At 41.8% G+C, this 15,185-nt stretch overlaps 1 protein-coding gene across 2 annotated transcripts in view; it reads right to left on the bottom strand.

Annotated features, from left to right (window-relative positions):
• Window positions 1-15,185, bottom strand: part of MYO1E (myosin IE) — a 193,375-nt gene that overhangs the window by 101,050 nt on the left and 77,140 nt on the right. For both annotated transcript variants that reach the window (XM_034994724.1, XM_034994725.1), the window contains 3 exons: window positions 11,057-11,200; window positions 3,053-3,142; window positions 811-905 (listed from right to left, as the gene is read on the bottom strand). In XM_034994724.1, coding sequence (XP_034850615.1) covers window positions 811-905; window positions 3,053-3,142; window positions 11,057-11,200 — 329 coding nt within the window. The remainder of the gene's footprint in view (window positions 1-810; window positions 906-3,052; window positions 3,143-11,056; window positions 11,201-15,185) is intronic.

Consider the following 15,185-nt stretch of genomic DNA (forward strand, 5'->3'; position numbering starts at 1 on the left):
AGATCCACAGGAGCATATTATAATACTCTTTCTCATCTTGCCTTTGTTTATAAATATCCAGAGCTTAAAAATTTTCGAAAGTACTTCAGTTAAAAAATGGAAGAACTAAAAAGATGAATGCAAATGTGACAGAATGTTAATAACTGCCAAGTTCTAAGTGATGCGAGTGCGGATATTTATATTTTCTGTATGTTTGAAAATTCGTAACAGTAAACAAAATCGTGAAAGCACTTAAACCCAGCAAAGACTCAAGAGTTGGCTCAGGTTAGAAGGATTCTGAGATGTAGCCAAAGACACCCAAGGCTGCTGTTTGCCAGGGATGCCCTCAGAAGATTAAAAGCAAATGACAAAGTATACCAAAAAAGTTTGAACTTGAACTACTAAATTACTAAGGAAAGGAAAAAGAGGGACTTAGGGAAAAGGACTCCAGCTGACAAAAATAGTGAAGCACACTTATTGTACTCCTGATAAAGGATCTCCATTTCAGAGTGAAGCCATGGTCAAGTGGGAAGAGAGATGTTTTATGATGCTAGTTCCGGGCCCAATCACAGAGTCAGGCTAGCACCATGCGCCCTCCAGCCTAATGCCCTCAGCTACAGGAGTATAAACCACAACCCCATGGAAGCAAAATTTTTTATGATTTGGAGTTATAAAATAACTCAAGACAAAGCAGATGGCCCGCTTGTTTCTCGGGTACGTCAACCAGCTTCTGACACCAGCAGCTATAGAAAAAGCACTGTTCCTTGACCATGAATGCTAACCCTGGCAGGGTCTCACACCCTCTATTCCTAATAAGGCTCTTTCCCATACCTGATGATGACACACTGGTTCTCTCTGTCAATGATCATGTTTCTGTACATATTATCTGCAAGAGCATAGATATGTGGTGGGTTTTCATACTGTGCCTAGAGAAGCAAAAAACAAAAGCAAAACCATGGTCAGATAGAGCAACACATCACATTTCTTTTCTTGGTCTTAGCAATGGATTTGCCCCTGTACAGTTCCAATCTTAAGGCTTGTGTAACACAGGAATTCATAAGCTTGCCTAGGTCATCAGGAGTTACACCTAAGAAAATGAGGATGGGACTGGGAAGGACTCCTCCATCAGCAAGAGTGTGATTCAGCCTTCAGACATGAAGACATCTTCAGATACTCCGGCACCACACCCTTCCTCCCAACATGCCTCTGCAGATGACAATTCCATTTCTAAATGTTTCTGAAGACATCTGGGCAACAGGTCTTAAGAGAGGCCTACTAAAAACCTGGATCTGACTTTCACTAGAATTCTAAATTCCTACGTAATTTTTTTCTAAGAGGTAAGTTGGAGATGCTGAAAGCCCAGGTAAGTTGGAGATGCTGAAGTGAAGCTGTCTATGAGTGAGGAGAAAACCTAAACATTTTCCCTAAGAAGAGGGCGAGAGGAGTAGTTCTTTAAAGGGATAAATTGATTTGACCAGTTTGTTTCATCTCAATGGGCAGGGAAAAAAAATCCTACCACACCAAGATATTCTCCTGGGGCTTTAGTCTCATGGGCTAGCTTAGCTATGCCTGAATACAAATTCGCCAATAAGTTTATTGTGTCAGGACGATTTCAGCCCCACTTCCCTCAGTTTCTTGAAGTTTAACACCACTACCTCAAAAATTACTGAAAAGAAAAATACTTCATGTGCTAGAAAGCTGAAGAGAAGTTGCCTTACCTTTAAGACTATCTAACATCAAAGAGTGATGTTAGATGGCAGATCCAGTGAGAAGACATGTAGACTCTGTCTTACCCTTCCCTGGTCCCATCTCTCAAGTAGGGATAATACTGTCCCACACTCAACAGAGTTGCGTACTTAACGTCTCTGAGCCTTACTCTCCTCATCTGTGAAATGGGGCTGGACAGTAACATACAGTCAGCACCCAGGGCTGTTTAATTATTGTTGTGGTGTAACAGAGTACCTAGCGTTCAGTAAATACCAATTTTACAACACTCTTAGCATTAGCAGCTAAGAATAAATGTATTTTTAAAAATTCTAGGGCATTTCTTTAAAGAGAACTTTTTAAGAGATAAATGGTCGAAAAGGGACTCGTGTAACAACGGTTTTCAGAGAACGGGAGAGAAACAACACGAATGCCCGGCACTCCCAGCCATCCCGCCTTGGCCTTGGCCTTGGCCGTCACTGAGAATGAGGAGCCGGCTCCGAGCCTGCTGCCCTGGGGCCCCGGTTCAGGGCGCCAGGGCAAGGCCCAGCCCCTGCTGACAGTGTGTCCCTTGTGCTGGGCTCCCATAAAGGCAGCATTATCAAAGGTCTTTCGCGTGGCAGCCTCCTTGGGCTCCAGCTACCAGCACCATTCATCTGGCAACAATGGGGTGGGCTCTTGCTCTGGGTAAATTGCCTTTCACTTCAACTGATGAATTTGTGTGGGCTCTCTTTTGTTTGTTTTCCAGGGGTCAGGATTAATGAACGCTCTCGTACTTCTGCTGCAGAGGAAAGAAGGGAAAAGATACAGGGAAAGGGAGGCCTGGGGAAGTGCTGAACCACGTAAATGAAATATATTCATTAGATTTACAGTTTCTATTTTTACACACAACTAAAATGGCTACGGAGCTGGATCTCAGTAGGGACCAGGGTCACATTAACAAAAGAAGTTATGAAAAGATTCATTTTTCAGGTTCCATTCAAAGCCATAGCTTAACTGAGGTTCTGATTTGGAGGGAATGGTTCTCACCGCCCTATTTATTTTTTACCCGTTACTGATTTTTCAGTCCTTAGAATTTTGTGGCCTGTGTGGAAGGAGGAATTCCCCCTTCCCCCACCGAGCTGTAGGTCCTACATCCTATTTGACTAAATTTGTATATAATATTCCTATATTAGATAGTCCTACGCTTCTTTGAGCTGCCTTCTAAAGAGCAGCACATCATTAAAAATCAAACAATGTCACCTACTTATCTTCCCCAATAAATAATTCACAATAAGAAAATGCAAATGTATTGCCAACTTCAGGAAAAATTACCCATGCAGCATAAAAGCCCCAAACACCACAGTAATTTATGTGGCATATAACTTACCGCTCCTTGGTACATTTCAATTTCCTTTTCCCCAAAATATGGCATCTGCTTGAAAGGGTTGACTGAGATTAATACGGATCCTATGTATGTCTGAATTTATATCCAGTTAAGGTCCAGCATTAATCTTCATAGCTACACATTTTTCAAATTAAGTAACCAGATGTTATCAAGAATTCATAATGACTGTTCAAACAAAAAGCTCAGATACTTGTTTTCTAAAAGATTACAAATAAAGACAAAAGCAATTACCAACTAGCTCAGGTTTGGTTCCTCTCCAGGAAGAGTAATGAGCTTAATTACCAAGCTGTTCCAAAAAGAAATCATTATTAAGACTGGTGACATGTATGGCTAAGGAAAACACAAAACAACACAAAACAGAGATGACCTAGGAGTGAAAAGAGCAGTCATCATTCCTTTGCTCAAATATTATCTTTTCCTGGAAACTTTCATATCTCTTAGGTAGACTAAATATGTATTCACTTACTCATTTAACAAATAGAGGGATACAAGATGAACTGAACAGTCCTACTCCTTAGAAGCTATGGGGAGCTGAGTTATATCTGTAAGACATTATTTGGAGCAGAAAATCACAAATCCACACAGATCAGGTGTAGGGGAAGAAGGTATTATTTCTGCATGGGGAATCCAGGAAGGCCTATCAGAAGAGAAAGCATTCATACTGAGTCTTAACTGTTTCATACAGCACATTTTAATATGTCCCAATAGATGAAGTATTATTATAACGTAAAAAATATTTCCATTTATTCAATAATCGACTGGTTTGAAGTGGGTGTCCACAACATGCCAGGCACGTTCTGGATGCCGGGGGATACAGCGGTGAACAAAACAGAAGAGTTAAACTCCCTCCCCTCATAGAGGAAAAACAATTATTTAAAAAGAGAGAGAGAGAACAACAAACACAGCAAAATACACATACTCAAAATCGTTTCTTTTAATCAATGATTTTGAAATTTTGGAAAATTTGTAAGATGTAAAACTGTGACACTTCCTCCCCCAAGGGGACATTTATATATTAATATAAAGGACCTGGATGTCAAATAGAGCGGCTAAGGGAATCCAGTCAGAGTGCCCACTTTACCCAAGCCAAGTTTGACTCTGACCTTGGGCAGGTCATGTCGCTAAGCAGTGGCTAATGGATGATGGGGTACAATACCACCTACTTGATAGGCTTATTACGCGGATTAAATCAACAGTATAGAAGCCTCGGGCGCCTGGGTGGCTCAGGTCATGATCCTGGAATCACAGGATCCAGTCCCGCATCGGGCTCCCTGCTCGGCGGGGGGTCTGCTTCTCCCTTTGCCCTCTTCCCTCTTGTGCTCTCTCTCTCTCATTCTCTCTCTCTCAAATAAATAAATAAAATCTTTAAAAAATAAAATAAAATTATTAAGCAGATAAGAAACATCCATGATGTTGTAGCCGAGACTCTGTTAAGTGTTGGTAATACAAACACTGATCGAACACAAACACATTTACGGGGTACAAATTAGGCCCCTAACAACAACCCTATTACCCTTTTGCTCCTGTTTTACTGTGAGGAAACTGAGGCATAGAGAAATTTTAAAACTTACTCAGAAAAAAAAAGTTTTTAATTAAAGGAAAAAAAAACCAAAACTCGCTCGATGTCCCAAGCTAGTAAGTGGCAGAGCTAGGATTCAAACCCGGGCAGTCTGGTTCTAGAGTTCACACTCTTAATCGAAAAGCTATAATGTCGGGCGCCTGGGTGGCTCAGTTGGTTAAGCGACTGCCTTCGGCTCAGGTCATGATCCTGGAGTCCCGGGATCGAGTCCTGCATCGGGCTCCCTGCTCGGCGGGGAGCCTGCTTCTCCCTCTGACCCTCCCCCCTCTCATGTGCTCTCTGTCTCTCTCATTCACTCTGTCTCAAATAAATAAATAAAATCTTTTTAAAAAAAAAAAAGCTATAATGTCTTTCTAAGTCAGCAAGTATTGTTGTTATTATTACTGGCAGTGCTGCCAGATTTAGCAAATAAAATACAAAACCCAGTTAAATTTGAAGTTCAGATAAATAATGAATTTGTTATATATATATATATATTCCCCTTGCCCCCCCCCAAATAGGTATGTATGCCCCCAAGCAATACTTCGGGACACACTTATACTAAAAAAATAATTTGGTGTTTATCTGAAATTCAAATTTAACCAGGCATCTGCATTTTATCTGGCAATCCTAAATTGGCAGCACAAGGATTTCATGCAGGGTGGACAGGGGCTCAATTAGCAAGCTTTATGTCTCTTACAATTTAGATTCTGTGATTCTTTGAGGACACAATATTCTATAACCCTTAGTTGATTTTTTTTTTTAGTATCCTTTTCACATGACAGGGACCAAATCAAAACTGAATGAATGTCGTTTGGCCCTCATTCTGACTCTCATGCTAAACAAATACAGTCATTCTTATGGTAAACCCAATTTTCAAGGAATACAGCACTGCTGCGACCATCCTCATTTCAGCAGGGGAGAGGTCTAGGGTCCATTTACCTCGATATGAAAACACACCTGGCCAAGTATGATCTTTTCGTGGAGGAGGGTGCGCCTTCCCTTAGTTGTAAAGGGACTGCTGTGAAGGCCACCTGTCCTAGACAAATCAGCACTGCACACAAAGAAGAAAGAGCTGCCTGAGGACATGGGCCACAGGTATCAGCTCCCCACCAACCCCTTCCTACCCACCAAGCCCTTGGCTATTGGATAAACATGGACTGGGCTGCATGAGAGCTCTTGTAGGAACCAATACTTTTTTTTTTTTTTTTTTACCGTTAATAATCTACTATGTGAAAAAACATCTTAGAAAGTCTTGATTTTCACTAAGTCATCTACATAAATTCTAGGTAAGGGCCTGGTAAGAAGACAGAGAAAAAAACCTCTTTCAGATTATTCTAGGCCAATCCTGAATCAATGACTCAGGAGAAGAGGGAAAATTATAGCTATTCCCTCAACCTCCCAGTAGGGCTCTCGAAGTCAATTTTATTTGGGAGGATTTCTGAAAAATAAAGTTTGGTTTGAGGTGAATAATGCAGATCCTGGCTATGCTAAGTAGCTACACACTTACCTAAATCAGAAGAACTGAGAAAAGATAATTAGTGTAGAATTTGAAGAAAACACACATATTTTAGTTATTTCAGGTATGAATTTGGCCTAATTGTTTATCTAACGGCCTGCCCTGTTTTCCACCTGGCTGTGCCTGCAGAGACCTCAGCCACTTCTCTGAGAGCCCAGGTCTCCTACTGGGTGGGGTCATTTCCCAGACAACTTACTCCCACTCCCTACTACATAATTCAGGTGTGCCTTTGGAAAAAGCTGCTCAGGCAGAATTGGAACGTAAACTGTCTCTACCCACGTAATCTTTGGATGTGAAGGTGTGGCCCAAGGTTAATTTTCAGAATGTATGGAGATATGAGGCTATGATACACACACACACACACACGCACCAACCAGACAAAAACAAAAGACATGCCATCTTGTCTAATAGAATATATGAGACAGAGGAGACCCAACAGATCTTTCATTGATTGGTTCTCGAAACGCTGGTGGTGGATCTATGAGTTTTCATTGCTCTGCAGCAAGGATGACAAAAAAAAGAAACATGCGTTGCATTTTTCATAAAGCTCAATGTATTCAATATAAAGGACCGTCCTTTATTCTTAGCGTATTTCCCTTCTACTTTCGGGGTATTAGAATATTCTTCCTTTTATGAAATGTGATGGTAATACAACTTCTGTAAGTTTGTTTTTCATGGTCTTATAGGCAAAGCTGAATTTAACTTAAAAAAAAAATGTTTTTAATAGTCAGTGAATTCCCCAAAACCACCCACACTGATCTAGGTGACTTCCCTGGTTTATCACTAAGGAGGAATGGAGAGGTGACGTGACTTGCCTGAAGTCACATATGGGGAGACCGGTCGAGCTGGTCCTTGAGCCCCTGGCTCCAGCCGCCAGACCGACACCCATGTCCCTCCAGCACGTGGCCCCCTCCACGTGAACGGACTGCCCAGGGCCAAACCTCACTCAAAACTACTGCACTGCTTTGGGCTCTGGTTGGTCTGGCCCAAGAGCCTCAACTAATTCAAGGGCTGAAAATGCCAAACACACTTGAGTGTGGTCTTTGAGTAAAAACAAGTTGGGAGAACGCTGGACCAAATGAGTGTGGAGTGCTGTGCACAGGAACTATTTTCGTCGGCGAAGTGGCTATAAATGATGTCTCGCCAAGCACAAGAGCGAATACTGCAATGTTTTCCTCATGTATTTTAGAATGTAATTTTAAGAAGTGTGGCAACATTCAGGAAAAAACGGATGGTAAATTAAACCTTCCTTGTCTTAGGATAAATAGCTGAAAATTACAGGGTTTTATTGGTAAACAGTGTTAGCATTTTCTAAGCAGATTTTTTTTTAAAGATTTTATTTATTTATTTAAAAGAGAGAGAGAGAGAGAGACAGCGAGAGAGGGAACACAAGCAGGGGGAGTGGGAGAGGGAGAAGCAGGCTCCCCGCTGAGCAGGGAGCCCGATGCGGGGCTCGATCCCAGGACCCTGGGATCATGACCTGAGCCGAAGGCAGATGCTCAACCAGCTGAGCCACCCAGGCGCCCCAGTGTTAGCATTTTCTAAGCAGATTTTTCCCCCTAATGTAGAACAAAGAAATGTGCATTCAGCCTGAATGTATTAACAATTGATTGTTCCAAATGCGGACCTTCAATATGAAACAATGTGCTGGTATTCAATGTCGAAGAGGTACAATAAGCAATGTTATAACTTAATATGAAATGGAATCTCCTCTTGCCTTAACTATTAAGCTTAGGAGTGAGAGGGAAAAAATCCTCTTGTTTAAAATAATCTTGCTCTATCATAATAATATTACCATAGCACTGAATGGATAAAGGAGGCTTTTATCACTTAACAGAGGCAAAGATCTGCAGTTAGACCCTTGGTATTATTTCATAAACATCCAAAACAATCATCAAGCTTCCTCAAAGCTGAAAGCTGCTCTGTGCTCTTGATGGAAAGCACACGGATGCTGAGTTTCTTGTGTATTGAGTGGGTAGAGATTTCTAAAACACAAAGTCATTAGTGGTCAGCTAACTCATTTCCTTGGTAGGGCACACGATTAGTCAGCCATTGATTCAAAGGCATTAATTCAAAGGCTCGATCAGCCCCCTCTGTGTGAGTCATTTAAAAATTCTGCTGTCTGAATATAAAAAGCAAATCTTGATAGTCAACAGATTTTCAATGAGTACTTAATACAATGCACCATGCCAAGAATTATGCATGAAACTAAAAACTATACAAGGCAAGATGGTGCTGTTTTTGTTAAAATTAACAAGAAGGCCCCCCACAAATATTTATATTTATACTTACATTTATTATTTATATTTATATATGCATGTCTATATGCAGTTAAATTGAAAAATATACACCAAGAGGTTATGGTGGGATTGGAGGTGATGTTAAAGTTCTCCTTTCTGGTTGACTACATTTTATAAATCATGTTAAATGAACACGTATTGCTTTAAAGAGTTTTTGTTTTTGTAAGAAGATATATGAAAGAAAGTCCCTAGTTTTGGGGTAGACTATGAGGAGAATGGACTGGCTGCTGACAACCACTAACAAATCCTTTTGCTTTCTTACTCAGCTTTTCAAAAACCATGTTTCTATGTAAACAACATAATAAGAACATTCTATGTTCTAAGAACATGTTCTAAGAACATTCCAATAAATAATTTGTTCAACTATATTCAGTGGAAATTCACCTTTTATGGGCTTGTCAATAAACCAATCCTCCATTTAAAACAGTTTCTATGGTAAAGTGCATTTGAATATTCAATAAGCAACTTTAAGATTGAATTTTTGGAACATAACTCAGAAATGCGGAAGGAACTTATACACTTGCCTTAGTATATGATAATGACAAGTAATGCCTACTGTTACTTGCCGCATTATTTCACTTAACCCTACAATAGCCTCATGTGGGAGATTTCATTATCATCCCCATGTTCCAGGTGAGGAAATCAAGGCACAAGGATCACAAAACTTGCATGAGGTCATCAAGCCTGTGCAGAGTAAGGCTGGAAGCCAGGCAGTCCAGATCCACAGCCTGCACCCAACCCTCAGCCCCTGCCTGTTACCCCAAGCCACGGGACTTGCACAGAAAAGTGACTGCCATGTTTTCATGATGATAAGCCCAGCTTAAAGTGAGCATATTTCAATTTTTTGACCAAATATAAGGAAAACTTACCACTGAATACAACTGCTTCCATACAAGTAAATGAAAAGGAACCTCTGCCCAGGTACCTAGCAGTCAGCTCAAGTTTTCTGTAAAGGGCCAGAAAGTAATTATGTTAGGTCCTACGGTCCTGTGGCAACTACTCACCCCTGCCTTTGTCGACTGCAAGTGGGCACAGGCAAAAGTACAAGAATGAGTACGGCTGTATTTCAGTAAAAGCTTTGGCATAAAATGGGCAGCGGGCAGATTTCATTTGTAGGCGGTAGGCCACCTCCCCCAATCAAGATGCTATTATTAATGTAGCTAACAAATCCAAATATATCTGTTAATGCTTAAAATCAGGGGTTTAGGGCGCCTGGGTGGCTCAGTCCTTAAGCGTCTGCCTTCAGCTCAGGTCATGATCCCAGGGTCCTGGGATAGAGCCCCGCATCGGGCTCCCTGCTCCCTGGGAAGCCTGCTTCTCCCTCTTCCACTGCCTCTGCATGTGTTCCTGCACTCGCTGTTTCTCTCTCTGTCAAATAAATAAAATCTTTAAAAAAAAAAAAAAAAAAAAAAGCAGGGGTTTAGGCGTGTAACTACCCAGAGATTTGGTAAAATTTCCTGTGGCAAATAAGAAACAGCACAGTATTGGTCAGAACCAACCCAGTGTCTTGGAATAATTTTGTTAATTAGTATTGGCGGGTATGTTGAATATATGCATTAGTCTTATCCTGGTGTGTTGAACTCCCCACTCACCAATGATGAGAAAGGCATTGCCTGTGAAAGTATGGTTGCATACGTATGGGTGCTTTTCACGAACAGTCAGATGAGTGGTATGAATAACAAACAGAAGCTACAGATGTGAAAACTGGACCTCTTCAAGCTTTTGGGGTTAAAACCTAAAACGTATGCAACAATAGTTGCGAAGACTCTACCTTTAATGGTCCTCCGAGACACCATGCCTTCAGAAGTTACCAAGAGCATCACAGTTAAACCTTCTGGTACTGCAATACAGATTTGCATGGATCTTTGCATATCTAAAACTTTACAATAACTTCACTAAGAGATCTTTATATAGTTGTACCAAACAAAATTGAATCCTGTAGGAACTTAAGCAAATATCACAGTTCTCTGTTTATAATGAAGTCAACACACATTTGAATCAAATTTCCATTCTGAATTTTTTAAAGCCCTATAAAAAATGGCATCTGGCAAGCTAAAATTGAAACATAAAGAACAACTCAAGAATATCAGGCATTTTCAATAGTTGATCTTCACTTCTCATGTTTCCTTTAGTAAACATAAGAATGCAGAAAAACTGGCAAAATTGCATATTTTTTGCATGAGGCAATCTTTTTAAAACCTTTTAGGCCTGGACTTAACTGTCTGCTTTGCAACTAGGGAGCTCTATCGACAGAATTCTCTGCAGATCAGGACTTTCCCTGGGAACAGCAGAGGTTTTAGATACCACGTGCGTGGCTAAAGCACGTCAAGGGTACAGTGCCATCGACTGAAATAGATGAATACTGGCTGCACCTTGATTTTGTGAAATTCCAGGAAAATAATTTAAAAGCATCATCTTGGCCCTTCCTACAACCTCAACAAAGGGACAGAAAAGTACAAAGTCACGTTCGGAAACGGTAACAAGGACTCGAGCGCCAAGTGTCAAGTTCAGAATTTCAGATGGATCTTCTCACGCTAGGAACACGTCGCATTTTGCCGTGGATATGGTCATCTTACTTGGAAGAGTCCGTAGAAACTAATAAAGGATACAAAAATGTAGTCATCCATGTATCTCTTCTTTAGATTCTCCACGATGGCATTCTCTGTGATCTTGGAGAGCAGGACCATGTCATCCACACCGCTGTGCTTGACATCATGGCTCTGCCAGTGGTATCGGTAGGCGCCCTTGCTTCCCTGTGAACCGAAAACGTGCAATTATTAGGATGCTTTGTTTTCTCCTAGCAAAAAAAAAGCCACTAAGTTCCCAAATATTCCTTACACCAAATGCTGCAGAATGAGCGGAACAAAGATTTTGTTATTAAGAGATCTGATTGAAATTTCAGCTTTGCCACCTATGAACGAAGAGAAGGGAGGAAAAGTTACATCAGCTCACTGTGTTGCTTAAGCTGCTCTTTTCTCATTTGCAAAATGGGAGAAATTAAGACCCACTTCATAGAGTTGCTGTAAGGATTAAATAAAATAACATATATAAAGTACTGAAGAGTACGTTGAGTATAACACAATAAATGATCAACGGTCTGGATGCCTGGGTGGCTCAGCCCCTTAAGCATCTGTCTTCAGCTCAGGTCATGATCCTGGGGTCCTGGGATGGAGTCCGCTTCTCCCTCTGCCCCTCACCCCGCTCATGCTCTCTCTCTCTCAAATAAATAAAATCTTTTTTAAAACATGATCAATGGATGGGGCGTCTGGGTGGCTCAGTCGTTAAGCGTCTGCCTTCGGCTCGGGTCATGATCCCGGGGTCCTGGGATCGAGCCCCGCATCGGGCTCCCTGCTCGGCAGGAAGCCTGCTTCTCCCCCCTCTCCCACCCCCCCTGCTTGTGTTCCTCTCTTGCTGTATCTCTCTCTCTGTCAAATAAATAAAATCTTTTAAAAAAAAAATTTAAAAAAAAATGATCAATGGTCTCCAATAATTCCTTCAACCTTATTGTTTTGTAGAATTAACAACAAAATAAGCAATAAAACAGAAACTTTCTAGACTTGTTTTGCAAATTACATGACAGAACTCAGAAGCAGAAGCAATATGTATCGCACAATGGCTAGGTCACATTGGCCTAATTTCTCAAGCCATCCAAATTATTTGCCCTCCATAACCTTATCACAGTCAACGTAATACTGGCGTTCCAGATTCAAAAGATAAGCTACATTTTGATGGCTGATCACTGCCCTATTAACGAGGAAATGGACAAGACAGCCTAAACGTGATTACAGAAGGTGATGTGGACAGGAGGACCTCATCCAGCCCCACGGCCTCCTTTGGGAGATGAAGCTGTAGCCCTTGTCTGCTCACTGGATTTACGACCTAACACCGGAAGTGGCCTCTGAACACCCTGTGGCCTGCAGGGCTTCCTTTCACTTGGCACTTCTACAGTGGGATCCCTGCATGTTCAGCTATGGGCCCCGTCCTAGAGTTAGAGGCAGCTGGGAGCACCATGGTGGCTGCACTTGGGGAGCTCATGTCCACTGAAGGACACCTAGATACTGACAGAAGTAACGCATACAGCAACAAGTCAACATGTACACACATGTAAAATGGATGCCCAGGGAGTGCATAATATTTCTTTATCCTAGGAAAGACAGAACCAACCTCCTGGAGATGGTGCCATTTGAAGTGGGTCTAAAATATTTTGAATTTGCCAGAAAAGACAAGACAAAGAGGGATAGCCATTGTAATCTACACTCACTAGGACATCAATCTAATACATATGAGAAAATGGCAAATGATACATGAATAAGATATTAGAAGATCCACCCTTCCCTTCACACCATTCATGCACCCTACTGGAGATGTCACGGGCTGCTCAAGTGTGGTGGGCATTGACCTGAGTGAGACTCGGCTCCTGCCCCCATCCCAGGAGTTCACTTTTTGGGGGAGTTTAGAGAAAGGATAGAAAAATTCTGAGTAAGGGTAATAAGGGTATCTGGAAAGGCCACATGCTCAGACTTCAAAAGTAGGATGAGAAAAGGTCATCAGGAGGTTCTTTGAGAAAAAGGGGAGGTGGAAGGAAACAAGATAAATACCATTTTAAATTTCACTTTTAAAAATTGTTTGTTTTCTCTGTAGGAGACATGGGTCCTTTATAAGGGCAATTCTTTTCTTTTTAATTATGTTATGTTAATCACCATACATTACATCATTAGTTTTCGATGTAGTGTTCCATGATTCATTGTTTGTGTATAACACCCAGTGCTCCATGCAGTACGTGCCCTCTTTAATACCCAACACCAGGCTAACCCATCCCTTCACCCCCCTCCCCTCTAGAACCCTCAGTTTGTTTCTCAGAGTCCATAGTCTCTCATGGTTCATCTCCCCCTCCGATTTCTCCCCCTTCATTTTTCCCTTCCTGCTATCTTCTTCTTTTTTTTTTAACATATAATGTATTATTTGTTTCAGAGGTACAGGTCTGTGATTCAACAGTCTTACACAATTCACAGCGCTCACCATACCCTCTCCAATGTCTATCACCCAGCCACCCAATCCCTCCCACCCCCCACCACTCCAGCAACCCTCAGTTTGTTTCCTGAGATTAAGAATTCCTCATATCAGTGAGATCATATGATACATGTCTTTCTCTGATTGACTTATTTCACTCAGCATAATACCCTCCAGTTCCATCCACTGCATCACTGCAAATGGCAAGATTTCATTCCTTTTGATGGCTGCATAATATTCCATTGTATGTGTATGTATATGTGTGTATATATATATACACACACACATACACACACCACATCTTCTTTATCCATTCATCTGTTGAAGGACATCTTGGCTCTTTCTGTAGTTTGGCTATTGTGGACATTGTTGCTATAAACATTGGGGTGCACGTACCCCTTCGGATCACTACATTTGTATCTTTGGGGTAAATACCCAGTAGTACAATTGCTGGGTCATAGGGTAACTCTATTTTCAACTTTTTGAGGAACCTCCATACTGTTTTCCAGAGTGGCTGCACCAGCTTGCATTCCCACCAACAGTGTAGGAGGATTCCTATAAGGGCAATTCTAAGAGGCTCTGGGAAAAGCAGTTTTTAAAAATCAGCTACAGGGCGCCTGGGTGGCTCAGATGGTTAAGCGTCTGCCTTCGGCTCAGGTCATGATCCCAGGGTCCTGGGATCGAGCCCCACATTGGGCTCCCTGCTTGTGGGGAGCCTGCTTCTCCTCCCACTCCCCCTGCTCGTGTTCCCTCTCTCACTGTGTCTCCCTCTGTCAAATAAATAAATCAAATCTTTAAAAAAAAATAAAAACCAGCCAGGAAAAGAGTTACCATAAGAAAGGCATACCAGTGCCATGGGCTCACACTCCAGAAAAGGGCTCTGGAAGGCTTGCGACCCACGCTGCCTTGCAGAGGGACTCTTTATATGATATATTTGGCTTCTGCAGAACCACATGCAGCATCAGTTCTACAAAACTAACCCAGACCTCATCGCATCTTCTTCCTCTTGTGGCAAAGTAGAAAGAGAGAAAAAGCACTGGTTACATCTCAATCAAATGTCCACAGGCCACTTCCAACCTGATAAACATTCCTGGCAACTCCTCCCCTCCTCTGCCCTCCCTTCTTTTTCTTGATGATTCTCTGGGCACTCACAAAAATTATTCTGCATCGAAAACTAAGGCCGCAGAGTAACTAACCAGTAGGTATGTTTGTTTGTTTTTAACCCCGATAAATATCCACCTACTTAAGAGGCCAAAAATGTTATTTTCTCTTTTGAAAAATCTAAGCACAGTTTAATAAAACAGAAGGGTATTAACAAGCTGTTATTTAACTTCTGTGAAGGACAAGAAACGGAGGAGCTCTGTGTCACAGTGCATGTGTTGGTACTGATCCACAGAAACTGCCTTCTCAAGGTAACTCAAGTTGGTCTTGGTATCCAATCCAACTGTCTTTTCTGTCTCACTGCAGAGTGACAGATCACTCTCCGTCCCATTTCAGAGGCAGTGTCCTCCTTCTCATGGCAGGAGGGCTCCTGGTGGAGTTCACTGACTCTCATGGTCTCAAATATCCCTCGACACCAGAGTCCCACATGTGGGTCTTCAGACCTCCATCCATAAAAGGATAAGGTGAGTCTGAGCCCTACCTCCACACTATAAGCAAAGCAATCAGCCATTTGACTTGCAGTGCCTGCGCCTTTTACTATTGCAATCAACTCAGTGAGAAAGGGGT

This window comes from Mirounga leonina, unplaced genomic scaffold (genome assembly GCF_011800145.1).
Source record: "Mirounga leonina isolate KUSES-001 unplaced genomic scaffold, KU_Mleo_1.0 Mir_91, whole genome shotgun sequence".
Lineage (NCBI taxonomy): Eukaryota > Metazoa > Chordata > Mammalia > Carnivora > Phocidae > Mirounga > Mirounga leonina.